Below are 27,596 nucleotides of genomic sequence, written 5' to 3' on the forward strand. Positions count from 1 at the left end.
CTCTCTCCCCCCTCCCTCTCTCTCTCCTCCCTCCCTCTCCCCTCCCTCTCTCTCTCTCCCGTCCCTCTCCCCCCTCCCTCTCTCTCTCCCCCTCCCTCTCTCTCTCCCCTCCCTCTCTCTCTACCTCCCTCTCACCCTCCTCTCCCTCTCTCTCCCCTCCTCTCCCTCTCTCTCTCCCCTCCTCTCCCTCTCTCTCTCTCTCCCCTCCTCTCCCTCTCTCTCTCTCCCCGCCTCTCCCTCTCTCTCTCCCCTCCTCTCCCTCTCTCTCCCCTCCTCTCCCTCTCCTCTCCCTCTCTCTCTCCCCTCCTCTCCCTCTCTCTCTCTCTCCCCTCCTCTCCCTCTCTCTCTCCCCTCCTCTCCCTCTCTCTCTCCCCTCCCTCTCTCTCCCCCCCTCTCTCTCCCCCCCCTCTCTCCCCCCCCTCCCTCTCTCCCCCCCCTCTCTCCCCCCCCCCCAGTTGTGTCCCCCTTTCCTCCCCCCCTCCCCCCGTTGTGTCCCCCTTTCCTCCCCCCCGTTGTGTCCCCCTTTCCTACCCCCCTCCCCTCCCGTTGTGTCCCCCTTTCATCCCCTCCCTCCCCCCTCCCCAGTTGTGTCCCCCTTTCATCCCCTCCCTCCCCCCTCCCCAGTTGTGTCCCCCTTTCCTCCCCCCGTCCCCCCAGTTGTGTCCCCCTTTCCTCTCCCCCCTCCCCAGTTGTGTCCCCCTTTCCTCCCCAGTTGTGTCCCCCTTTCCTCCCCAGTTGTGTCCCCCTTTCCTCCCCCCTCTCCCCAGTTGTGTCCCCCTTCCCCCCCCTCCCCAGTTGTGTCCCCCTTTCCTCCCCCCCTCCCCAGTTGTGTCCCCCTTTCCTCCCCCCTCCCCAGTTGTGTCCCCCTTTCCCCCCCTCCCCAGTTGTGTCCCCCTTTCCTCTCCCCCCCTCCCCAGTTGTGTCCCCCTTTCCTCCCCCCCGTTGTGTCCCCCTTTCCTACCCCCCTCCCCCCCGTTGTGTCCCCCTTTCCTACCCCCTCCCCCCTGTTGTGTCCCCCTTTCCTCCCCCCTCCCCCCAGTTGTGTCCACCTTTCATCCCCTCCCTCCCCAGTTGTGTCCCCCTTTCATCCCCTCCCTCCCCCCTCCCCAGTTGTGTCCCCCTTTCCTCCCCTCCCTCCCCCCTCCCCAGTTGTGTCCCCCTTTCCTCCCCTCCCTCCCCCCTCCCCAGTTGTGTCCCCCTTTCCTCCCCCCAGTTGAGTCCCCCTTTCCTCTCCCCCCCTCCCCAGTTGTGTCCCCCTTTCCTCTCCCCCCTCCCCAGTTGTGTCCCCCTTTCCTCCCCCCCCCTCCCCAGTTGTGTCCCCCTTTCCTCCCCCCCTCTCCCCAGTTGTGTCCCCCTTTCCTCCCACCCTCTCCCCAGTTGTGTCCCCCCTTTCCTCCCCCCCTCTCCCCAGTTGTGTCCCCCTTTCCTCCCCCCCTCTCCCCAGTTGTGTCCCCTTTTCCTCCCCCCCTCTCCCCAGTTGTGTCCCCCTTTCCTCCCCCCCTCTCCCCAGTTGTGTCCCTCTTCACCCCCTCCACAGTTGTGTCCCCCCTTCCTCCCCCCCCTCCCCAGTTGTGTCCCCCCTTCCTCCCCCCCCTCCCCAGTTGTGTCCCCCTTTCCTCCCCCCCTCCCCAGTTATGTCCCCATTTCCTCTCCACCCCTCCCCAGTTGTGTCCCCCTTTTCTCTTCCCCCCCCTCCCCAGTGGTGTCCCCCTTTCCTCTCCCCCCCCTCCCCAGTGGTGTCCCCCTTTCCTCTCCCCCCCTCCCCAGTTGTGTCCCCCTTTCCTCTCCCCCCCTCCCCAGTTGTGTCCCCCTTTCCCCTCCCCCCCTCCCCAGTTGTGTCCCCCTTTCCTCTCCCCCCCTCCCCAGTTTTGTCCCCCTTTCCTCTCCCCCCCCCTTCCCCCCTCCCCAGTGGTGTCCCCCTTTCCTCTCCCCCCCCCTCCCCAGTGGTGTCCCCCTTTCCTCTCCCCCCCCCCTCCCCAGTGGTGTCCCCCTTTCCTCCCCCCCCTCCCCAGTTGTGTCCCCCTTTCCTCTCCCCCCCCCTCCCCAGTTGTGTCCCCCTTTCCTCTCCCCCCCCCCAGTTGTGTCCCCCTTTCCTCCCCCCTCCCCCCGTTGTGTCCCCCTTTCCACCCCCCGTTGTGTCCCCCTTTCCTACCACCCTCCCCTCCCGTTGTGTCCCCCTTTCCTCCCCCCCTCCCCTCCCGTTGTGTCCCCCTTTCCTCCCCCCCCCCGTTGTGTCCCCCTTTCCTCCCCCCCTCGTTGTGTCCCACTTTCCTCCCCCCTTCCCCCCAGTTGTGTCCCCCTTTCCTCCCCCCTTCCCCCCAGTTGTGTCCCCCTTTCATCCCCTCCCTCCCCCCTCCCCAGTTGTGTCCCCCTTTCCTCCCCCCGTCCCCCCAGTTGTGTCCCCCTTTCCTCCCCCCCTCTCCCCAGTTGTGTCCCCCTTTCCTCCCCCCCTCTCCCCAGTTGTGTCCCCCTTTCCTCCCCCCCTCTCCCCAGTTGTGTCCCTCTTCCCCCCCCTCCCCAGTTGTGTCCCCCTTCCCCCCCCTCCCCAGTTGTGTCCCCCTTCCCCCCCCCTCCCCAGTTGTGTCCCTCTTCCCCCCCCTCCCCAGTTGTGTCCCCCTTCCCCCCCTCCCCAGTTGTGACCCCTTTCCTCCCCAGTTGTGTCCCCCTTTCCTCTCCCCCCTCCCCTCCCCAGTGGTGTCCCCCTTTCCTCTCCCCCCTCCCCTCCCCTCCCCTCCCCAGTGGTGTCCCCCTTTCCTCTCCCCCCTCCCCTCCCCAGTGGTGTCCCCCTTTCCTCTCCCCCCTCCCCTCCCCAGTGGTGTCCCCCTTTCCTCTCCCCCCTCCCCTCCCCAGTGGTGTCCCCCTTTCCTCTCCCCCCCCTCCCCAGTGGTGTCCCCCTTTCCTCTCTCCCCCCCTCCCCAGTGGTGTCCCCCTTTCCTCTCCCCCCCCTCCCCAGTGGTGTCCCCCTTTCCTCTCCCCCCCCTCCCCAGTGGTGTCCCCCTTTCCTCTCCCCAGTGGTGTCCCCCTTTCCTCCCCCCCTCAGTGGTGTCCCCCTTTCCTCCCCCCCCCCAGTGGTGTCCCCCTTTCCTCTCCCCCCCTCCCCCCCCCCCCCCAGTGGTGTCCCCCTTTCCTCTCTCCCCCCCCCCCCAGTGGTGTCCCCCTTTCCTCTCCCCCCAGTGGTGTCCCCCTTTCCTCCCCCCCCCCCAAGTGGTGTCCCCCTTTCCTCTCTCCCCCCCCCCCCAGTGGTGTCCCCCTTTCCTCTCCCCCCAGTGGTGTCCCCCTTTCCTCTCTCCCCCCCCCCCCCCCAGTGGTGTCCCCCTTTCCTCTCTCCACCCCCCCCCAGTGGTGTCCCCCTTTCCTCCCCCCCCTCCCCAGTGGTGTCCCCCTTCCCCCCCCCCCTCCCCAGTTGTGTCCCTCTTCCCCCCCCTCCCCAGTTGTGTCCCCCTTCCCCCCCCTCCCCAGTTGTGACCCCTTTCCTCCCCAGTTGTGTCCCCCTTTCCTCTCCTCCCTCCCCTCCCCAGTGGTGTCCCCCTTTCCTCTCCCCCCCCTCCCCAGTGGTGTCCCCCTTTCCTCTCCCCAGTGGTGTCCCCCTTTCCTCTCCCCCCCCTCCCCAGTGGTGTCCCCCTTTCCTCTCCCCCCCCTCCCCAGTGGTGTCCCCCTTTCCTCTCCCCAGTGATGTCCCCCTTTCCTCTCCCCCCCCTCCCCAGTTGTGTCCCCCTTTCCTCTCCCCCCCTCCCCAGTTGTGTTCCCCTTTCGTCTCCCCCCCCCCAGTGGTGTCCCCCTTTCCTTCCCCCCCCCCCCCCAGTGGTGTCCCCCTTTCCTCCTCCCCCCCCCCCCCCCCCCAGTGGTGTCCCCCTTTCCTCCCCCCCCCCAGTGGTGTCCCCCTTTCCTCTCCCCCCAGTGGTGTCCCCCTTTCCTCTCCCCCCAGTGGTGTCCCCCTTTCCTCTCCCCCCCCCTCCCCCCTCAGTGGTGTCCCCCCTCAGTGGTGTCCCCCTTTCCTCCCCCCCCCAGTGGTGTCCCCCTTTCCTCTCCCCCCCCCCCCCCAGTGGTGTCCCCCTTTCCTCTCTCCCCCCCCCCCCCAGTGGTGTCCCCCTTTCCTCTCCCCCCAGTGGTGTCCCCCTTTCCTCCCCCCCCCCAAGTGGTGTCCCCCTTTCCTCCCCCCCCCAGTGGTGTCCCCCTTTCCTCCCCCCCCAGTGGTGTCCCCCTTTCCTCTCTCCCCCCCCCCCCCAGTGGTGTCCCCCTTTCCTCTCTCCCCCCCCCCCAGTGGTGTCCCCCTTTCCTCTCCCCCCAGTGGTGTCCCCCTTTCCTCTCTCCCCCCCCCCCCCCCAGTGGTGTCCCCCTTTCCTCTCTCCACCCCCCCCAGTGGTGTCCCCCTTTCCTCCCCCCCCTCCCCAGTGGTGTCCCCCTTTCCTCCCCCCCCTCCCCAGTGGTGTCCCCCTTCCCCCCCCCCCTCCCCAGTTGTGTCCCTCTTCCCCCCCCTCCCCAGTTGTGTCCCCCTTCCCCCCCCTCCCCAGTTGTGACCCCTTTCCTCCCCAGTTGTGTCCCCCTTTCCTCTCCCCCCTCCCCTCCCCAGTGGTGTCCCCCTTTCCTCTCCCCCCCCTCCCCAGTGGTGTCCCCCTTTCCTCTCCCCAGTGGTGTCCCCCTTTCCTCTCCCCCCCCTCCCCAGTGGTGTCCCCCTTTCCTCTCCCCAGTGATGTCCCCCTTTCCTCTCCCCCCCCCTCCCCAGTTGTGTCCCCCTTTCCTCTCCCCCCCTCCCCAGTTGTGTTCCCCTTTCGTCTCCCCCCCCCCAGTGGTGTCCCCCTTTCCTTCCCCCCCCCCCCCAGTGGTGTCCCCCTTTCCTCCTCCCCCCCCCCCCCCCCCCCAGTGGTGTCCCCCTTTCCTCCCCCCCCCCAGTGGTGTCCCCCTTTCCTCTCCCCCCAGTGGTGTCCCCCTTTCCTCTCCCCCCCCCCTCCCCCCTCAGTGGTGTCCCCCCTCAGTGGTGTCCCCCTTTCCTCCCCCCCCCAGTGGTGTCCCCCTTTCCTCTCCCCCCCCCCCCCCAGTGGTGTCCCCCTTTCCTCTCTCCCCCCCCCCCCCCCAGTGGTGTCCCCCTTTCCTCTCCCCCCAGTGGTGTCCCCCTTTCCTCCCCCCCCCCCAAGTGGTGTCCCCCTTTCCTCCCCCCCCAGTGGTGTCCCCCTTTCCTCCCCCCCCAGTGGTGTCCCCCTTTCCTCTCTCCCCCCCCCCCCCCAGTGGTGTCCCCCTTTCCTCTCTCCCCCCCCCCCAGTGGTGTCCCCCTTTCCTCTCCCCCCAGTGGTGTCCCCCTTTCCTCTCTCCCCCCCCCCCCCCAGTGGTGTCCCCCTTTCCTCTCTCCACCCCCCCCAGTGGTGTCCCCCTTTCCTCCCCCCCCTCCCCAGTGGTGTCCCCCTTCCCCCCCCCCCCTCCCCAGTTGTGTCCCTCTTCCCCCCCCCTCCCCAGTTGTGTCCCCCTTCCCCCCCCTCCCCAGTTGTGACCCCTTTCCTCCCCAGTTGTGTCCCCCTTTCCTCTCCCCCCTCCCCTCCCCAGTGGTGTCCCCCTTTCCTCTCCCCCCCCTCCCCAGTGGTGTCCCCCTTTCCTCTCCCCAGTGGTGTCCCCCTTTCCTCTCCCCCCCCTCCCCAGTGGTGTCCCCCTTTCCTCTCCCCCCCCTCCCCAGTGGTGTCCCCCTTTCCTCTCCCCAGTGATGTCCCCCTTTCCTCTCCCCCCCCCTCCCCAGTTGTGTCCCCCTTTCCTCTCCCCCCCTCCCCAGTTGTGTTCCCCTTTCGTCTCCCCCCCCCCCAGTGGTGTCCCCCTTTCCTTCCCCCCCCCCCTCCCCAGTGGTGTCCCCCTTTCCTCCTCCCCCCCCCCCCCCCCAGTGGTGTCCCCCTTTCCTCCCCCCCCCCAGTGGTGTCCCCCTTTCCTCTCCCCCCAGTGGTGTCCCCCTTTCCTCTCCCCCCAGTGGTGTCCCCCTTTCCTCTCCCCCCCCCCCTCCCCCCTCAGTGGTGTCCCCCCTCAGTGGTGTCCCCCTTTCCTCCCCCCCCCAGTGGTGTCCCCCTTTCCTCTCCCCCCCCCAGTGGTGTCCCCCTTTCCTCTCCCCCCCCCCAGTGGTGTCCCCCTTTCCTCTCTCCCCCCCCCCCCAGTGGTGTCCCCCTTTCCTCTCCCCCCAGTGGTGTCCCCCTTTCCTCCCCCCCCCCCAAGTGGTGTCCCCCTTTCCTCCCCCCCCAGTGGTGTCCCCCTTTCCTCCCCCCCCAGTGGTGTCCCCCTTTCCTCTCTCCCCCCCCCCCCAGTGGTGTCCCCCTTTCCTCTCCCCCCAGTGGTGTCCCCCTTTCCTCTCTCCCCCCCCCCCCCCCAGTGGTGTCCCCCTTTCCTCTCTCCACCCCCCCCCCCAGTGGTGTCCCCCTTTCCTCCCCCCCCTCCCCAGTGGTGTCCCCCTTTCCTCCCCCCCCTCCCCAGTGGTGTCCCCCTTTCCTCTCCCCCCCTCCCCAGTTGTGTCCCCCTTTCCTCCCCCCTCCCTAGTTGTGTCCCTCTTTCCTCCCCCGTTGTGTCCCCATTTCCTCCCCCCTCCCCAGTTGTGTCCCCCTTTCCTCCCCCGTTGTGTCCCCATTTCCTCCCCCCTCCCCAGTTGTGTCCCCCTTTCCTCCCCCGTTGTGTCCCCCTTTCCTCCCCCCTCCCCAGTTGTGTCCCCTTTCTTCCCCCCTCCCCAGTTGTGTCCCCCTTTTCTCCCCCCTCCCCAGTTGTGTCCCCCTTTTCTCCCCCCTCCCCAGTTGTGTCCCCTTTCTTCCCCCCTCCCCAGTTGTGTCCCCCTTTTCTCCCCCCTCCCCAGTTGTGTCCCCTTTCTTCCCCCCTCCCCAGTTGTGTCCCCCTTTCCTCCCCAGTTGTGTCCCCCTTTCTCCCCCCCTCCCCAGTTGTGTCCCCCTTTCTCCCCCCCTCCCCAGTTGTGTCCCCCTTTCTCCCCCCCTCCCCAGTTGTGTCCCCCTTTCTCCCCCCCTCCCCAGTTGTGTCCCCCTTTCTCCCCCCCTCCCCAGTTGTGTCCCCCTTTCTCCCCCCCTCCCCAGTTGTGTCCCCCTTTCTCCCCCCCCTCCCCAGTTGTGTCCCCCTTTCTCCCCCCTTCTCCCCCCCCTCCCCAGTTGTGTCCCCCTTTCTCCCCCCCTCCCCAGTTGTGTCCCCCTTTCTCTATAAACTGTTTATTCCATGAGTACAGGTTTTATCTCTCTGTCCCTATCCCCTTTCACGTTTTGCGCCGTTTCTGTCAATTCAAATTTCACGCACTCAGCTCCGGGAAGCTAACAAATGTAGGGAATGATAAGATGAATATAGACGGTATAGATAACAGTGAGAAATTATCGCAGCGTTTGAATGACAACCACAAACCTGGAATCATAAGCGAACACGTCCAACCGTTAAAAACAGCTCGGCAAGCAGGCGCATGCGCACTACCTTGGGAGCGAGACCGTGACGGCGACCGAACCTGCGCAATGCTGCCGCTACCACCGCGCATGCGGACAGTCTGCGCCTGAAAGACGGGATGGGCAAGCGTGTACACAGCGCGGTGGAAAGACGGGCAAACGCAGTTTGGAATCTGTCGGATTGAGGTTCCTGGTGGCCAGCCTCAGCGCACATGCGCAGGCCGGAAGTGAAGCGCGGCCAGCGGCGGCCGTTTGTTCCGGCGCGTGCGCACAGCGGTTGAAGTTTGAACTTGAGTTTCGGCGGATTTGGGTCGTGAGCGATCGCGGTGAGTCTGGTATTGTGTGCTGTCCTGGTGGCTTCCGTATTCCCGGTCGGCGAGCAGCTCCTTGTGCGACAACTACGGCAGGTTTCTCTCGGTTGATGCCCAGATGTGTCTCACGGGCCCCAGGGCAGTCAGTCACCCGGGAGGAGGGCGGGGGAAGGGGTTAGAGAGTGGGGAGAGGGTCTAAGAGGGAGAATTGTATGGTCTTCCAGCACATGTCGCCCTATGTGGCTCAGCTGTTTCATGTCGGTGTTTAGGCTCCACTGAAACTTTTACCCCTCCTCTTCTAACCCTATAAGTATGACCCTGTATTCTCCTCTTTTCCCCCATGTGCTTCTGTGTATTCGCCTTATCTAAGTCTTGTGATATTATCACTCCTCCAGGTTTAAGAACTCTTTCTCTTCATTATGTATTTGCCTTATCATATGTTTATGGTCTCTAGTTTTGGCCTCTCCTCCAAGTATAAATATTTGTTGTTTGGCATTTGGCTGATTTAACACTTCTTTTCACTTTACAAATCTCTATCAGATGAACATTTTTAAAGAGATGAATGCAATCTCTATTCAGCTATCACTCTTGTAAATCTTTCTTTCAGCCACCATTAGTTCCTCGGTAGCTTTTTGCAACAGGTGCATTAGGACTATGTCGTATTCCGACAATGAAGGTTAATTTATGTCTTAGTCTGATCTATAAGAAGTAATAGATTAGATTTCCTACGGTATGGAAGCAGGCCCTTCAGCCCAACAAGTCCAGACTGACCCTCCGAAGAGCAACCCACCCTAAAATTAACCCATAACTAATGCACCTAACACTACGTGCAATTTAGCACAGCCAATTCACCTAATCTTTGGATTGTGGGATGAAACCGGAGCACCTGGAGGAAACCCACGCAGACATAGGGAGAATGTGCAAACTCCACACAGACAGTCGCCCAAAGTGAGAATTGAACCTGGGTCCCTGCTGCTGTGAGGCAGCAGTGCTAACCACTGAGCAATGTTGCTGTCAAACGTTCACTAACATCAGATACAGGAGAAAGTGAGGACTGCAGATGCTGGAGATCAGAGCTGAAAATGTGTTGCTGGAAAAGCGCAGCAGGTCAGGTAGCATCCAAGGAGTAGGAGAATCGACGTTTCGGGCATGAGCCCTTTCTCAGGAATGAATCATTCCTGAAAAAGGGCTCATGCCTGAAACGTCGATTCTCCTGCTCCTTGGATGCTGCCTGACCTGCTGCGCTTTTCCAACAACACATTTTCAGCTAACATCAGATACACCCAAGCTCTCAGTACCAGAGTGGTGATTTTTTTCTGATTCAAGCAGATTAAATTCTAGAGTGGCTCTGAACCCATCTTTGTTTCCTATAAAATAAACCAAAATTTTATATTTCAGTAATTAATATGTTTGAATTGTGACTACACCTGATGAAGGAACAGCACTGTGAAAGCTTGTGATTTAAGTAAATCTATTGTGTGACTTTTGATTTTGTTCACCCCAGGCCAACACCAGAATCTCTACACACTGTTTGTATTAATTTCAGCTATTTAACAGCTATTTGCTGGACCACTGCTTTGAGCTGTCGCATTTGTTATCATTATAACTATGTGCTTGAGTAGTGTGTGTGTGCGCAAGTTGTTTAAACGCGAGGACGTGTTTAACTTTGTACTCATTTAAACTCCATGTGTGTAGGATCCACTGGACACTTCATGGGAATGTGAATTGATCAATTTAAATGGGGAGTTGAGGTTCAGTTATAAACATAGAAACAAGAGTTGGCACTTTAATCTGTATCGGGTGTAGGTTTGCTCACTGACCTATAGGTATAATATCCTTTAATCTGTGTTTCAGCTGCACAAACTTGCCTTTGCCAATGTCCCTTAAAACATTTGGGCAACAGAAATCTGTTGAGCCCAGATTTAAAATGAACAATTGGTTGAGCATCAGTTGCTGTTTGTGGAAGAGAGTTACAAACTTCTACCTTTTGTGTTTGGAACCATTTCCTAATTTAACTCCTGCAAAGTCTAACTCTTAAACTGGTATTTCTATCCTTAGTTCTGCTGATCAGTGGAAATCATTTTTCTCTAGCTACCCTATAGTTTCCCATTGCATTGCCTTTATATCAGCTGTTATGAGTAACTGGGGTAGTGCACTGGAAATCAATCTGCTTTATTCACAGAATAATCACAGAAGTTAGAGGTGTTATATAATACACAAAAGTTTCCCATTTACCTGGCTTTCATGCCTCAATCCATAGGTAACACAAATTGGGTTTCTGTGCTGAACTCAAATTACCTTTTATTACAAGTAGTTAGACTAATTCTAGGTAAAGTTATAAACTGTCAGTATATAACCTTGATAATTAAAACAAGTTCCTTTATAAGCTCCCCTTTACATGTACACACAGATGAACAAGCAAGGAAAATTGATTATTGAACAGAGGGGGAATGTCTGGAAAGACAGTTCATTAGCCTTTGTTCCCAGATTCTGTATTGAGATGGTCCTTATGACTGTTCTGTTGGTCAACATAATTTGGAACTAGATTAGTTTAGGATATCTGGTCAGCATGGTTGAGATGGACTGAAGGGTCTGTTTCCATGCTGTACATCTCAGTGATTCTAATGGTCTTCCTTCAATGCTTCCATTGGTTGGTAATAAGACACAAGGTGGCCAGTTCACTTATGAAAAGTTGCTGACTTATCAGTTAAAAGTCACAATTTACAACATATGTTGCAGGTTAGATGAACTGATTTTCTTCAGATTTAATTCAAGTTTTGACTACAGATTTCCTGTATTAGGGAACAGTTGACCATTTCTTCCTCTCCGTAACTTGTTCCCACCTCCAAACTGTTCAGTTGCCTAAGAATCTTAGCTCACTCAGTTTGTGTAAACGGCATGATATTTTGAGCTTTGATTGTTTCTTTTTATATTATGTTGAATTAATCATCATCTTCAATAATGTCACTCTTGTGTTTGTTGTAAGTGTTGGCATGGTTTCCAAACAAACACTTCCTCAGTTACTGATTGTTTGTTTATACATGAATGAACATGTTACCTCTGTCCTTAAAGTTCTAGTTTGGTACATCATTCAGACTGACCTATGCGTTGGTCCTGTGCGTTTAAGTATCCTCAATCCTTTTTTATGTAATCGAGTACTCAATTAAACACTTCTGGTTATTGTTGAACTTCCAGGAGATTATACTTTAAATTCTGTGAATTTGGGCATAAAGTCCCCATAAAATAAACAGGAGATCAGATATTTTAGTGGAGTACAATGTGTGCATGTTTGACAAATATTATGAAATCTCTTTCATAGCAAGAACAAGAATAATGAATGCCAGTGAGAGAAGACGAGATATGAGGTGAAAAAGCTAGTTAAGTGTTAATTATAGTTACTCTAGCTACTTCAGCAAAAGAATCTGATTATGCATAAATAGCAGGCTGAGAAGCCTTAGAAATAACTAATTTCAGAATGTCATGTTGATTTGAAAGTTTGTAATATAGTGCCTTGAGAAATTATGAACCAAGTGTATTTCAAATAATGTTGCGACTGAAAGAGGTTGGTAAAATTATTTAACTGTTGTGTTTACTTCCTGATAATCCTTTGGCGGGGGGGGGGGGGGAGGTATAGTTTCATGAAAACATGACACTAATTTTAATGTTTTGACTTCAAGCAATTGCTTGATGTGGCAGTTCCAGCATTTCTATTAGATATAATTGCCTATAATTTCCAGAAATGTTACAGCATGACAATGGTACTGAAGTGGCATTACTCTAATTTTTCCAATGAAATTATTGATAACTGAAACTACATGGAGATTTTCTCAATAGTTTGTATCTTTTCTGATCCAAAGCTCTTTAAACCTACTGTTTGACCATTGTTTATCCTTCAATCAACATAGTGACAGATTTTCTAATCATTCCCACAATGCTCTTGTGGGAGCCTGCTAAGTGAGAGTTCAGTGGTTAAAATGCTCTGAGTTATCCCGGGTTCACAAATTGATGTATATAAATGTAAAGCTGTATTTGTCATTTATGTAGCTGTTTAAGGGGCAGAATGGCAGGAGGTGGTTGAAGAGGAAGGGGCTGCGACAGGTTGAGGGCAAGATAGGACTTTGGGGTGGGGGCGTCGATGAATGAATATGAAGGGAGTTAATGGAATCTGTTATATTTTACTCAGGAGATGGACATGTTTTTTAAAAATCTATATAACAGTACCTGGGTAACTGTCAAACTAAAAGAGTTGGAACCTTCCTTCATGATATCTTAAGTCAGAGTTGAAGATTTTTCGGGAAGGTTTCAGATGTTGGGTAGTTGCCCATCAGAAGTTTAAATTTCCCAAGAATTTCTTTCAGCAGTGTATCTTGAGGTACATCTAGTAAAAAGGGCCAGTATTTCAGTGCTGTGCCAGTATTGTCTTTTTGTTGAATGTTGCTGAAATTGTCACTGAAATAGATGTGTACATTAATTTTTTTTTAAACTGAACGTAGCAATGGAGCAACTGCCTCTTTTTAGCATGTCAAAATGTGTGTAAATTAGAAATAATTTTCCAGCAGGCCTGGTGCTAAAGTTTCAGTGATCACAAATGGAGAAATTGGAATTCAAACTCCAGTTTGATAGTGATCCACACTTCCATCTTGTCATCCCACAGACTTGTTGTTTCCTGTTGGACATGAAATTCTGCTGCAAAATATCAAATTTCTCCAATGTTTGCTCCATATGTGCCTTTTTAATCTAAACTAATTAGTTTACAACTCAATTGGAGAGGTGTTTGATTGAAGGGGCGTTTGAAATTCAGAAAGAAAGAGAGCAGATGTGTAGGTTAGTGAAGAGGTGAATGATAATTGTTGTTGACAGTAAGGGGTAGAAGATTTGGAATATGGAATACAGAGCAGTGCAGTAGACAACAGAACCAGAGTAAATAATGAATCTATAAGGTCATATCTTCAGGCTTTTTCATTGAGTGCATGCTGCATTCTTAACAAGATAGATGAGTCGACAGTGCAGGTAAAAATAAATGAATATGATTTGATAGCTATCAGAGTTGCAGGGAGACCAAAATTGGGAATCAGTATTCCAAGAGTAGCTGATATTCTTGTGGAATAGACAAAAAGGAAAAGAATGTGGGATAGCTTTACTAATAAAAGAGAGTCTCAGTGCAGTGGTGAGTGATGATATGGGTGCAATACTTCGTGATGTAGTTGTCTGAAACTAAGGAATATCAAGGGAAAGAAGTCACAATCAGAGTCCTCTTTAGGCCACCAAAGGTGTGCCTTGCTTTAGGACAAGGTATAAATCCGTTAGTCTTGGAGAGCATGGTCATGTGCCTGGGAAACAATTGGCACTGTTTGAGATGAGCAGACATTAGGAAAGACAAATGAAAGCTTGGCCAAAACTGGGTTTTAAGGAGACTCTTACAAGACAGAGCGCTGGAGAGAGATTTCTAGACCTTAGGGCATTGACAGCTGAAGATACTGCTGTCATTTGTGAAACTTAAAATTAGGAATGCCCAAGAGGCCTGAATTGGAAGACCACAGCTACATAGAGGAGTAATAATGCAGGAGACAGTGAGAAATAGGGAGCATAGGACTGATGGGTGAGTGGGACTTTTATCAGTTAAGGTATATGCAGCAGAACATTCAATGAGCTCAGATTAATGTAGAATGAAGACCATTATCGATGTTTTGGATTGTTTGAGTGTCTACGTAACAAGGGTGTGGTTGAGAGTTTCAGCAGCTGATGAGCTATGGCTTATCTTGGTCAAGAGAGTTGCTTTTGAGGCATGTTTGAGTTGAACTTGATACATGTTGGAAACAAGGTGGTTCATAAAACAGTCAGTTGCCAGATCTAGACAATGCAGTTTGTGGCAGAGCAGAGACCAAAGGCTTTGACTTCAGTCTTTACAATGTTTAGTTCAATTCAAGAATCAAAAGTAATTTTATTTTGAGGGTACCTTTTTCAGGAAAAAAGGATCTTAATTTGGTCAAAGGCTTCCTTTTGATTATTGCAAGCCAGAATGGTGTCAGGTCTTTTTGCAGGCATGGGACAGCATGTACAGGTACACAGGAATGCAGAATTAAATTGAAAACCAGCAGATTAAACAATGCACACCTTTATACATGTTCATGAAAGCTTGTAAACCCCACCAAATGTGGTATACATTTAAAATCACTCACTTATCTCACGTTCTTATCTAACCTATTCCCTCTACAGCAGTACTTTACAAACTATTTTCCAAGATTACCTCATTTTCATACATACACACCTCCCTCACTTCCCGCTACATACCTCTTTATGCACTGTCCTCCATTCTCTTCCTTTTTTTTTGTGGGCTGTTGTCGTTGTTTGCATTATTTTCAGTTCATTTGAGTTGTTCAGTATTGTTTTGCCATCTCTTTCTGATTTGATGCTGGAGTTTTGTAAGTTACGCAAGAAGAAATGACGTCCACTTATCAAAGCACTGCTTGATTGTGATTCTTTTAAACTGGTCTGTGCTGTGTTTCACTTTGCTTGCTCCTAACTTTTGTTGTACTACTTTTAAAATGAAAGGTAACATTTTCTCCATCTTAGGTTTTTATTTGAGTGGCAGGCAGTGACTGGTGAGGTGCTAGGATGCCAGCTATTCACAATATGATTTAGATGAGGCAACTAAAGCTAATATCTCCAAGTCTGCATACAACACAAAATTGGGTGGGAGGGTGAACTGTGAGGAGGATGCCAAAGTTCTTCACTGTGATTTGGACCAATTGAATGAGCAGACAAATGCATGGCAGAAGAAGCATAATGGTGAGAACTGTAGTATTTTCCTACTGCCCCCTCGACCATGACCCCACCCCCCATCACCAAACCATCATCTCCCAGACCATACAGAACCTCATCACCTCAGGAGATCTCCCACCCACAGCTTCCAACCTCATACTCCGGGAACCCCGCACTGCCCGGTTCTACCTCCTTCCCAAGATCCACAAGCCTGACCACCCTGGCTGACCCATTGTCTCAGCATGCTCCTGCCCCACTGAACTCATCTCTACCTACCTCAACACTGTCCCCCCCTAGTCCAGGAACTCCCCACATACGTTCGAGACACCACCCACGCCCTCCACCTCCTCCAAGACTTCCGTTTCCCCGGTCCCCAACGCCTCATCTTCACCATGGATATCCAATCCCTCTACACCTCCATCCGCCATGACCAGGGACTCCAAGCCCTCCGTTTTTTCCTCTCCAGATGTCCCCAACAGTACCCTTCCACCAACACTCTCATTCGTTTGGCCGAACTGGTCCTCACCCTTAACAATTTCTCCTTTGAATCCTTCCACTTCCTCCAGACCAAAGGGGTAGCCATGGGCACACGTATGGGCCCCAGCTATGCCTGTCTCTTTGTTGGCTACGTATGTTTTAAAAAATTCTCAAGGTCAGGTTCGTAGGAGAGTAGTCTGACACAGAACAAACGACCAAGAGGCGAGTCTGCTAGAATATGAACATTTTATTCCCCGCAGCGTCGCCACAACCAACGGGTCTGGCTTATACTCACTCTACATGTTACCGGAACTGGGAGCCGTCAGTTCTCGTAGAGCGGTTGCCAACAACCCACGCTCGGCGGTTAAACGTAACCCCGGAGCAGACTCTCCGAACTGGAGACTTTTCCAGCTGATATACTCTTTTCCAGATATAAACATTCATGTGAACAGCAGAGCAAGGCTAAAAAACACATTCCATTCTGGTTACATACAGATAAGAAGATTCACACGGGGAGGTGTGTAATAAGATTCACACGGGACTAAGCAACACCTCCATTCCGGTTAGATTCACACATGTATTGGGACATAATTTTTAACCGTTTCACCACAACGTAGAACAGTTGATCTTCCATAATTACACCGGCACCACTCCCCACCTCTTCCTCCGCTACATTGATGACTGCATTGGCGCCACCTCGTGCTCCCGCGAGGAGGTTGAGCAATTCATCAACTTCACCAACACATTCCACCCTGACCTTAAATTTACCTGGAACATCTCTGACACCTCCCTCCCCTTCCTGGACCTCTCCATCTCCATCAGTGACGACCGACTTGACACTGACATTTTTTACAAACCCACCGACTCCCACAGCTACCTGGATTACACCTCTTCCCACCCTATCTCTTCCAAAAATGCCATCCCGTATTCCCAACTCCTCCGCCTCCGCCATATCTGCTCTCAGGAGGACCAGTTCCACCACAGAACACACCAGATGGCCTCCTTCTTTAGAGACCGCAATTTCTCTTCCCACCTGGTTAAAGATGCCTTCCAACGCATCTCGTCCACATCCCACACCTCTGCCCTCAGACCCCACCCTTCTAACTGTAACAAGGACAGAATGCCCCTGGTGCTCACCTTCCACCCTACAAACCTCCGCAAAAACCAAATCATCCGCCGACAATTCCGCCACCTCCAAAAAGACTCCGCCACCAGGGATATATTTCCCTCCCCACCCCTTTCTGCCTTCCGCAAAGACTGTTCCCTCCGTGACTACCTGGTCAGGTCCACGCCCCCCTATTACTCACCCTCCCATCCTGGCACTTTCCCCTGCCACCGCAGGAACTGTAAAACCTGTGCCCACACCTCCTCCCTCACCTCTATCCAAGGCCCTAAAGGAGCCTTCCACATCCATCAAAGTTTTACCTGCACATCCACTAATATCATTTATTGTATCCGTTGCTCCCGATGCGGTCTCCTCTACATTGGGGAGACTGGGCGCCTCCTAGCAGAGCGCTTTAGGGAACATCTCCGAGACACCCGCACCAATCAACCAAACTGCTCCGTGGTCCAACATTTCAACTACCCCTCCCACTCTGACGAGGACATGGAGATCCTGGGCCTCCTTCACCGCCACTCCCTCACTACCAGACGCCTGGAGGAAGAACGCCTCATCTTCCACCTCGGAACACTTCAACCCCAGGGCATCAATGTGGACTTCAACAGCTTCCTCATTTCCCCTTCCCCCACCTCATCCTAGTTTCAAACTTCCAGCCCGCACTGTCCCCTTGACCTGTCCGGACTTGTCCGACCTGCCTAGCTCCTTTTCCACCTATCCACTCCACCCTCTCCTCCCTGACCTATCACCTTCATCTCCTCCCCCACTCACCTATTGTACTCTATGCTACTTTCTCCCCACCCCCACCCTCCTCTAGATTATCTCTCCACGCTTCAGGCTCTCTGCCTTTATTCCTGATGAAGGGCTTTTGCCCGAAACGTCGATTTTGCTGCTCGTTGGATGCTGCCTGAATTGCTGTGCTCTTCCAGCACCACTGATCCTCCCCATTGATGTTGTCCAGTTAAAGGCATCAAAACATATCTCCTTCTTGAAAACAATGTTTTGGCCTTAACTGCTTTCTGCTGCAGAGAATTCTGTAGGCTCATCACTCTTTGGGTGAAGAAATTTCTCCTCAGGTCAGTCTGAAATGGCCTACCATTGTCTACTTTGGTATCAAAAACAGGAAGGCGGTTTATTACCTGAACGGTGATAGAATGGAAAGGTGAGGTGTAACGAGACCTGGATCTCCTTGTATACAAGTTGCTAAAAGTAAGCATATAGCAGGCAGTAAAGAAGCCAAATTGTATGTTGGCCTACACAGCAAGAGAATTCAAATACAGGAGCAGGGGTGTCTTGCTGCAATTGTCGAGTGCCTTGGTGAGATCGCACCTGAGTAGTTTGCACAATTTTACACTCCTTACGTGAGGAAGGATGTTCTGGCTATGGAAAGGGTACAGTGAAGGTTTACCACACTGAGTCCTGGAATGCAGGACTGATATATGAAGAGAGACTGGATTGGTAATGCCTATGTTCACTGTAATCTAGAAGAATGAGGAGGGAAGTTCTCAGAAACACAAACTTGTGACAGGACCAGGCATGGTAAACACAGGAAAGATTTTTCTGGTTCATCAGGGGTCACTGATAAAGGAAATGAGGTAGGCCATTTCAGACTGACCTGAGGAGAAATTTCTTCACCCAAAGAGTGATGAGCCTACAGAATTCTCTGCAGCAGAAAGCAGTTAAGGCCAAAACATTGTTTTCAAGAAGGAGATATGTTTTGATGCCTTTAACTGGACAACATCAATGGGGAGGAAGCAGGAACAGAGCACTGAGTTGGATTATCAGCAGATATCTGAGCAAACTTGAAGGGCAGAATCGCCTACTCCTGCTATTTTCAATGCTTCCATGATGGCAAACAGATTCCTGCAATCAAATATATGTAGCAAGATCATAAAAAGGCAAACCATGTACTGGGCTTTGTCTCTGGAAGAATAGAATTGGAATGTAAGGAGGTGATTTTAAACCTGTATTGAACTTTGGTTAGAACATAGTTTGAGTATGGTGAACGTAGAACATTACAGCACACTGCAGACCCTTCGGCCCTCAATGTTGCGCCGAACGGTCATACCAATCTGAAGCCCATCTAACCTACACTATTCCATGTACATCCATATGCTTGTCCAATGATGACTAAAATGTACTTAAAGTTGGCGAGTCTGCTACCGTTGCAGGCAAAGCATTCCATACCCTTACTACTCTCTGAGTAAAGAAACTACCTCTGACATCTATCCTATATCTATCACCCCTCAATTTAAAGCTATGCCCCTCTCGTGCTCGCCATCACTATACTTGGAAAAAGGCTCTCCCTGTCCACCCTATCTAACCCTCTGAATATCTTATATGTCTCTATTAAGTCACCTCTCAACCTTTTCTCTAACGAAAACAGCCTCAAGTCCCTCAGCCTTTCGTAAGACCTTCCCTCCATACCAGGCAACATCCTAGTAAATCTCCTCTGCACCTTTTCCAAAGCTACCACATCTTCTTATAATGTGGTGACCAGGACTGTACGCAATACCTTAAGTGCGGCCGCACCAGAGTTTTGTACAGCTGCAGCATAACCTCATGGTTCCGGAACTCAATCCCTCTATTAATAAAAGCTAAAACACTGTGTGCCTTCTTAACAACCCTATCAACCTGGTTGGCAACTTTCAAGGATCTATGTACATGGACACCGAGATCTCTCTGCTCATCTACACTACCAAGAATCTTACCATTAGCCCAGTACTTTGTATACTGGTTACTTCGACCAAAGTGAATCACCTCACACTTGTCCACATTAAACTCCATTTGCCACCTCTCAGCCCAGCTCTGTAGCTTATCTATGTCTCTCTGTAACCCACAACACCCTTCGTCATTATCCACAACTCCACCGACCTTAGTGTCGTTTGTGGGCGGCACAGTGGTTAGCACTGCTGCCTCACAGCGCCAGAGACCCGGGTTCAATTCCCGCCTCAGGCGACTGACTGTGTGGAGTTTGCACATTCTCCCCGTGTCTGCGTGGGTTTCCTCCAGGTGTTCCGGTTTCCTCCCACAGTCCAAAGATGTGCAGGTCAGGTGAATTGGCCATGCTAAGTTACCCGTAGTGTTAGGTAAGGGGTAAATGTAGGGGTATGGGTGGGTTGTGCTTCGGCGGGGTGGTGTGGACTTGTTGGGCCGAAGGGCCTGTTTCCATACTGTAAGTAATCTAATCTAATCAAATTTACTAACCCACCCTTCTACGCCCTCATCTAGGTCGTTTATAAAAATGACGAACTGCAGTGGACCCAACACCGACCCCTGCAGTGCACCACTAGTAATTGGAGTCCAGGATGAATATTTCCCATCAACCACTACCCTCTGTCGTCTTTCAGCAAGCCAATTACTGATCCAAACTGCTATATCTCCCACAATCCCATTCCTCCGCATTTTGTACAATAGCCTACTGTGGGGAACCTTATCGAACGCCTTGCTGAAATCCATATACACCACATCAACCGGTTTACTCTCATCTACCTGTATGGTCACCTTCTCAAAGAACTCAATAAGGTTTGTGAGGCATGACCTACCCTTCACAAAACTGTGCTGACTATCCCTAATCAAATTATTTTCTAAATGATTATAAATCCTATCTCTTATAACCTTTTTCAACACATTACCAATAACCGAAGTAAGGCTCACTGGTCTATAATTACCAGGGTTGTCTCTTCTCCCCTTCTTGAACAGGGAAACCACATTTGCTATCCTCCAGTCTTCTGGCACTATCCCTGTAGACAATGATGATTTAAAGATCAATGTCAAAGGCTCGGCAATCTCCTCCCTGGCTTCCCAAAGGATCCTAGGATAAATCCCATCCAGCCCAGGGGACTTATCTATTTTCACACTCTGCAGGATTTCTAATACCTCTTCTTTGTGAACCTCAATCCCACCTAGTCTAGTAGCCTGTATCTCAGTATTCACCTCGACAACATTGTCGTTTTCTAGAGTGAATACTGTCGAAAAATATTCATTTAGTGCTTCCCCTATCTTCTCTGACTCCACACTCAACTTCCTACAACTATCCTTGATTGGTCCTAATCTTATTCTCGTCATTCTTTTATTCCTTAAATACCTATAGAAAGCCTTAGGGTTTTCCCTGATCCTATCTGCCAATAACTTCTCATGTCTCCTCCTGCCTCTTAGCTCTCTCTTTAGGTCTTTCCTGGCTACCTTGCAACTCTCAAGCACCCTAACTGAGCCTTCACATCTCATCCTAACATAAGCCGCCTTCTTCCTCTTTACTAGAGATTCCACTTCCTTAGTAAACCACGGTTCCCGCGCTCTACAGCTTCCTCCCTGCCTGACAGGTACATACTTATCTAGGACACACAGGAGCGTTTCCTTGAATAAGCTCCACATTTCTAACGTGCCCATCCTCTGCAGTTTCCATCCCCATCCTATGCTTCCTAAATCTTGCCTAATCGCATCGTAATTGCCTTTCCCTCAGCTGTAACTCTTGCCCAGTGGTATACACCTTTCCCTTCCTATCACTAAAGTAAAACATAACAGAATTTTGATTGCCATCACCAAAGTGCTCACCTACGTCCAAGTCTAACACCTGGCTGGGCTCATTACCCAGTACCAAATCTAATGTGGCTTCGCCCCTTGTTGGCCTGTCTGCATACTGTCAGGAAGCCCTCCTGCACCTGGACAAAAACTGACCCATCTATAGTACTCGTACTATCGTGTTCCCAGTCAATATTTGGTAAGTTGAGGTCCCCCATGACAACTACCCTGTCTCTCTCACTCCTATCGAGAATCATCTTTGCTATCCTTTCCTCTACATCTCTGGAACTATTCAGAGGCCTATAGAAAACTCCCAACAGGGTGACCTCTCCTTTCCTGTTTCTAACCTCTGCCCATACTACCTCAGTTGACGAGTCCCCAAACATCCTTTCTGCAACTGTAATACTGTCCTTGACCAACAATGCCACACCTCCCCCTCTTTTACCATCTTCTCTGTTCTTACTGAAACATCTAAATCCTGGAACCTGCAACAACCATTCCTGTCCTTGTTCTATCCATGTCTCCGAAATGGCCACAACATCGAAGTCCCAGGTACCAACCCATGCTGCAAGTTCACCCACCTTATTCCGGATGCTCCTGGTGTTGAAGTAGACTCACTTCAAACCAACTTCTTGCTTGCCGGTGCCATCTTGCGTCCCTGAAACTTGATTTCGGACCTCCCTACACTCAACCTTTTCTACTCGAACTACAATTTTGGTTCCCATCCCCTGCTGGATTAGTTTAAACCCACCCCAATAGCCTTGGCGAATTCCCCCCCCCCCCCCCCCAAGATATTGGTACCCCTCTCGTTCAAATGAAGACCATCCTGCTTGTAGAGGTCCCACCTACCCCAGAAAGAACCCCAATTATCTTAGAATCCAAAACCCTCCCTCCTGCGCCATCCCTGTAGCCCACGTGTTCAGCTCCTCTCTCTCCCTATTCCTCGCCTCACTCGCACGTGGCCAGGGCAACAAACCAGAGACAACAACTCTGTTCGTTCTAGCTCTGAGCTTCCATCCTAGCTCCCTAAATTTCTGCCTGAAATCCCCATCTCTCTTCCTACCGATGTCGTTGGTGCCTATGTGGACCACGACTTGGGGCTGCTCCCTCTCCCACTTAAGGATCCCAAAAACACGATCAGAGACATCACAAACCCTGGCACTTGGGAGGCAACACACCAACCGTGAGTCTCTCTCGTCTCCACCGAACCTCCTATCTGTCCCCCTAACTATGGAGTCCCAATGACTACAGCACTGCTCCTCTTCCCACTTCCCTTCTGAGCAGCAGGGACAGTCTCTGTGCCAGAGCCCTATGTCCCACTGCTTTCCCTGGTAAGTTTCCCCCCCCCCCCCCCCCCCCCCAACAGTATCCAAAATGGTATATTTATTGTTGAGGGGAATGGCCACAGGGGGTCCCTGCACTGCCTGCCGGTTCCCTTTCCATCCCCTAACTGTAATCCTTCTGCCTTTTTCTTGTACCTGAGGAGTGACTACCTCCCTGTAACTCCTCTCAATAACCACCTCTTCCTCCCGAATGATCCGAAGTTCATCCAGCTCTAGTTCCAGTTCCCTAACGCAGTTGTTGAAGAGCTGGAGTTGGGTGCACTTCCCACAGATGTAGTCAGCAGGGACACTAGTGGTGACACTTACCTCCTACATTCTGCAAGAGGAGCATTCAACTGCCCTAACCTCCATTCCCACTATTCTAAATTCCCAAAGAGACTGTTGAAAATTAAGGAATAAAAAATAAACTTGTTACCTTACCACAGAACCTTTTTTTTTGGTTAGAGGAGGAGGATGGGTAGGAGACACTACCCGAGTAGCGTTTCGGGTAACGCAACAACACAAATATATGACTTCCCAGAAGTTCTTTGCTCCTCTCTCGCATCTCTCGGTAAATGGTGCATGATTCTGATTTGAGATATTGGAGGATTTGAGAAAAATGTCAGGGAGGTAGAGTTGGTGCCATTGATGTGTATGAGAAACTTGATGCTTTGTTTTCAGCTGATGTAAAGGCACGACATAGTACTGATAAGATTGAGACATAAGAATGTTTTTGAGGGGGGAGTGGGAGGTAAATGCCCATGTATTGATCATGGAGTGAGGTTAAACCATTGCAATAGATGTTTTTTTTGGCAAAGCCGGATAGAAAAGATAGAACTAAGGCAAAGGCAGTCCCTTCAGGGTGGCATGTTGAAGGCGAATTTTGTGGCCATTTAGAGTAAATTTGCAGACTGTTGAGAAGTGGTGGTTTGCCTTCATCGTGGCACATAGGATGTCATTTGTGACATAAGTAATATCTATTTAAAGACTAGTTGGGTAGAAAGCTATTTGTAGGGTTTCAAACATGTCGCTTTTGAAAAATAGATATGCCAGCTTTGTTTTGTTCCCATGCCATTGCAATGAATGTTTGTGCATGTTTGCAATTCAAATACTGCACACAATATTGTCCCATTTTCAGGATTTTTAAAATCTATATTGTGCAGCAAAAGTGAACTTGTGATTGTGTGACAAAGGATTCGCTTATAATATGTCTTTGCAATGTTGAAGCCGAGAGCATATTTCGTGGAGATTAAAAATTGATGTCACAACATGTGGAAGCATTGGAAAAGGTTCAGAGGAGATTTACCAGGATTTGGCCTGGTCTGGGGAGAAGCTGTTATCAGGAAAGGCTAAGAGACTTGGGTCTGTTCTCATTGGAAAGAAGAAGGCTAAGGGGGGATTTAATAGAGACATACAAGATGATCAGAGGATTAGATAGGGTAGACAGTGAGAGTCTTTTTCAGCTTGTATGAGGGGACATAACTACAAATTGAGGGGTGATAGATTTAAGACAGATGTTAGAGGCAGGTTCTTTACTGAGAGTGTCGTAAGGGTGTAGAATGCCCTGTCTGTCAATGTAATTAACTCAGCCACATTAGGGGCATTTAAATAGTCCTTGGATAAGCATACGGATGATGGTGGGATAGTGTGGGGGATGGGCTTAGATTAGTTCACAGGTTAGTGCAAGTTCGAGGGCCGAATGGCCTGTTCTGCACTGTATTGTTCTATGTTTTATATCACGATCTATGTTGAATGTGAATGTCTATCTAGTCTATTTTGTTGACAGTTGAGGAGAAGGTGTTAGCTTCAGCCGTATAATTCTCTGTTGAAGTTTAAAGTTGAGTTTGCATGCTAGCTGGTCTTTCATTCAATTATTGTTGTAACATCTTCCACTTGCTTGCCATTTTGCTTTTTCTTTAGCCCTCATTAGACTCTAGTCACCTTTTGAAAACCTCTGAACTGATTTCTTGAATATAGTACTATCAAATGAATGACTTTTCAGGAACCAATTGGGCCTAAGTGTGTTATGTGACTATCAATAGGTATGAAATTTATATAATTGTATGAAATCTGTGTCTGAAAGTGTCATTTGTCCTTGCATTTCAATACTCCATTTACCATATAAATTTGATTTTCTGCTTCAGTCTTTCTTAACTTCCCGTTTGTTATTTTATACAAATGTTAATCATTTCTAAATCTCACATGCAGCTGCATAAATGCTTGTTGCACTTAGATTAACCACAGCAAAACTTTGCACCATAGTATGAAGGCAATATTTATACAAATGTTGCAGACAGTAGTTTTATTTTGTTCTTTATAACATTGGAACTCTTCATGGGATCATTTTGTGATTTCATTGATGATATCGAAAGTTTGTGAGAAGATTTGTAGCTCGGGTGCTCATTGTTGTGGTTCTGTTCGCCGAGCTGGGAATTTGTGTTGCAGATGCAAATCACTATAAATGCCGGAGGAAACATCACAGAAGCGCTTCACAGGAGGCTCTCAAGCACTGAGGATGTCACCTAGACGGGACGAAACGTCTGCAACACAAATTCCCAGCTCGGCAAACAGAACCACAACATTGATGGTATCCATTGTCAGCTGCAAAAACACAATACTAGAGGCTGGAAACTTGATGGAGAATATGCTGGAAATACTCAGCAGACCTAGATTCAGGTCTAAGACTTTTCATCTCAATGCAGAGATTTAGAAGTGTAATAGATTATGTGCAAGTGAAAGTGTGGGGGAGGGAAATGAAGAACGACAGAAGTGAACATAGTAAACTGGAAGGCAAGAGAGACAAAATGCTGTAAGGTTTCATGATGTAATGTCATAATGCCACCATTGCCTTGTTTTTGATGTCCACTGGAGGATGGTCTTTTCCAGCATCCATATTGTTTGAAGTTTTCAACATTGTGCATCCATGTACAGGTCTGTATCCTGATTGATAAGTGAAAGGAGACAGCACTGGCAGTGTTTTTCCAATTAAAGAAGTTAAAATGTGCACACGGGCAATTTGTAATGCACAGCAATATAATTGGGAACAGAAACTGGAAGAGCTATGTTGATGTATTTGTTACAGATCCAGCCAAGACAAGAACTGACATTGCATGCAAGTTTGTGAATTTGCTGCAAGCTCATGAATGTTCTTAGTGAAGAGGGCTGAAACTTCAGAATAAGTACATTTTTTAGCTGGAATGATGCACTCAGGGTTAATCAAACTTCATTCGAAGAACTGGAAGGTTGTATTTTAACATCTTCAGGTCTTTTGAAAATCACCAACACATTCCACCCTGACCTTAAATTTACCTGGACCATCTCTGACACCTCCCTCCCCTTCCTGGACCTCTCCATCTCCATTAATGACGACCAACTTGACACTGACATTTTTTACAAACCCACGACTCCCACAGCTACCTGGTTTACACCTCTTCCCACCCTACCTCTTGCAAAAATGACATCCCGTATTCCCAATTCCTCCGCCTCTGCCGTATCTGCTCCCAGGAGGACCAGTTCCACCACAGAACACACCAGATGGCCTCCTTCTTTCGAGACTGCAATTTCCCTTCCAACGCATCTCGTCCACATCCGGCACCTCCGCCCTCAGACCCCACCCCTCCAACCGTAACAAGGACAGAACGCCCTGGTGCTCACCTTCCACCCTACCAACCTTCGCATAAACCAAATCATCCGCCGACATTTCCGCCACCTCCAACCAGACCCCACCACCAGGATATATTTCCCTCCCCACCCCTTTCCGCTTTCCGCAAAGACCGTTCCATCTGTGGCTATCTGGTCAGGTCCATGCTCCCCTACAACCCACCCTCCCATCCTGGCACCTTCCCCTGCCACCGCAGGAATTGCAAAACCTGCGCCCACACCTCCTCCCTCATGTCCATCCAAGGCCAGAAAGGAGCCTTCCACATCAATCAAAGTTTTACCTGCACATCCACCAATATCATTTATTGTATCCGTTGCTCCTGATGCGGCCTCCTCTACATTGGGGAGACTGGACGCCTCCGAGCAGAGCGCTTTAGGGAACATCTCCGGGACACCCCCACCAATCAACCACACTGCCCTGTGGCCCAACATTTCAACTACCCCTCCCACTATGCAGAGGACATGGAGGTCCTGTGCCTCCTTCACCGCCGCTCCCTCACCACCAGACGCCTGGAGGAAGAACGCCTCATCTTCCACCTCGGAACGCTTCAACCCCAGGGCATCAATGTGGACTTCAACAGTTTCCTCATTTCCCCTTCCCCCACCTCACCCTAGTTCCAAACTTCCAACTCACCACTGTCCCCATGACTTGTCCTACCTGCCTATCTCCTTTTCCACCTATCCACTCCACCCTCTCCTCCCTGACCTAAAACCTTCATCCCCTCCCCCACTCACCTATTATACTCTATGCTACTTTCTCCCCACCCTCTTCTAGCTTATCTTCCGCCCTTGAGGCCGTCTGCCTTTATTCCTGATGAAGGGCTTTTGCCCGAAACATCGATTTTACTACTCAGATGCTGCCTGAACTGCTGTGCTCTTCCAGCACCATTAATCCAGAATCTGGAAATGTTTTGAGACTACTCAAAGCTGTCAAGAAAGTAAATATGCATTAGATTTCAGCTTCTTTCACAGTTATGATTTTTATGTTTATGTCATTCATAATTTCTATTCATTTTTCTAGTCTCAATATTTAGTATGTCAAAACGAAAAGAAGATATTTCTGAGGGAACGCTGCCCGTAAAGAGAATTAAAACTGAAGATATAAAGGACTGTGATGCAGAGGAAGCCAAAACGACGAAAGGGAAAACTGTGACAACGAATGGACAAAGTGGAGACAGCCTACCTCCAAATTCATTCTTGGTAAGCTATATATAATTAGTAGACTAGGTTGTACAAGTGCGACAATTCCCTTTTCTAAAAAAAAGCATTATGATTCTGCTGCGTTGTTTTTGTGCAGTCCTTGGTATCTGATTATGAGCAATAACCTAAATAGATACACAATTTTGATAGTTTTTTCTGAAGAAAAGAGGGGGGGGCAATCCAAGAGGCGTGCTTAAGAACAGTATAACAAGATATATTGGGTTGCTTCAGGTTGAACTTGCTCAACATCCAAAGATAAAAACATAAGTATAATCTTGGATAAGTAAAATTGCACAATTTGTGAAAGATGCAGTTTAGGTAATTGTCCTGATATGTTGATTCTGAAACATGAGTTAAATGTGTGATTCTTCCGTGTTACTGATTCAGTGTCTTTTCATGACAGAGGTTGCTTTGCAGTCTTGTGCCTAAATTGCCTATTATCTGCTAATACAACTTTCAGTTTAATTGATAATCTTGTCTAACTCTTTCATTCATTAAGTTTTCCTTTTCTTGGTCTTGATTTGAGTCTTTAAACTTTAATTTCTTCCATTATTATTCCCTTGCAAGATAATTGTCATCTTCCCTTTGTGTATATTTTGCTTAGCTTTTTGAAAAATCTCCATTCTTCAAACAGACATTCAGCACTTTTTAACTAAGGGCACAGCTCACAGAGAATGTCACATCTGCAAAGTCATTTTGGGTTTTGTTAGAAATGTGTGAATGGAGAAAAATGTAGTGCTGGTAATTTCAAATGCAATGTCGATTTGATCAGTAATTGAGTGTTAACTGTTGTTACACAATTGAATTTGAATTTATTGCAGTCTAAGTCATTTAG

General features: G+C 50.1%; 2 protein-coding genes across 7 annotated transcripts in view; one reads left to right on the plus strand and one right to left on the minus strand.

Moving 5' to 3' along the window:
- Positions 1–7,487, minus strand: part of gen1 (GEN1 structure-specific endonuclease) — an 86,214-nt gene extending 78,727 nt beyond the window's left edge. For all 6 annotated transcript variants that reach the window (XR_015752397.1, XM_087977561.1, XM_043677287.2 and 3 more), the window contains exon 1: positions 7,357–7,487. The gene's annotated coding sequence lies outside the window, so the exon portion shown is untranslated. The remainder of the gene's footprint in view (positions 1–7,356) is intronic.
- A 76-nt stretch (positions 7,488–7,563) lies between these two features.
- The window catches only part of LOC122540933 (structural maintenance of chromosomes protein 6-like), a 78,358-nt gene continuing 58,325 nt past the window's right edge, over positions 7,564–27,596 (plus strand). The window contains exons 1-2 of the mRNA XM_043677256.2: positions 7,564–7,717; positions 26,583–26,761. Coding sequence (XP_043533191.1) covers positions 26,597–26,761 — 165 coding nt within the window. The 5' untranslated portion in view covers positions 7,564–7,717; positions 26,583–26,596. The remainder of the gene's footprint in view (positions 7,718–26,582; positions 26,762–27,596) is intronic.

The sequence above is a fragment of the Chiloscyllium plagiosum genome, unplaced genomic scaffold (assembly GCF_037043375.1).
Source record: "Chiloscyllium plagiosum isolate Xiang-an unplaced genomic scaffold, Cpla_swu_hap1 HiC_scaffold_3, whole genome shotgun sequence".
Lineage (NCBI taxonomy): Eukaryota > Metazoa > Chordata > Chondrichthyes > Orectolobiformes > Hemiscylliidae > Chiloscyllium > Chiloscyllium plagiosum.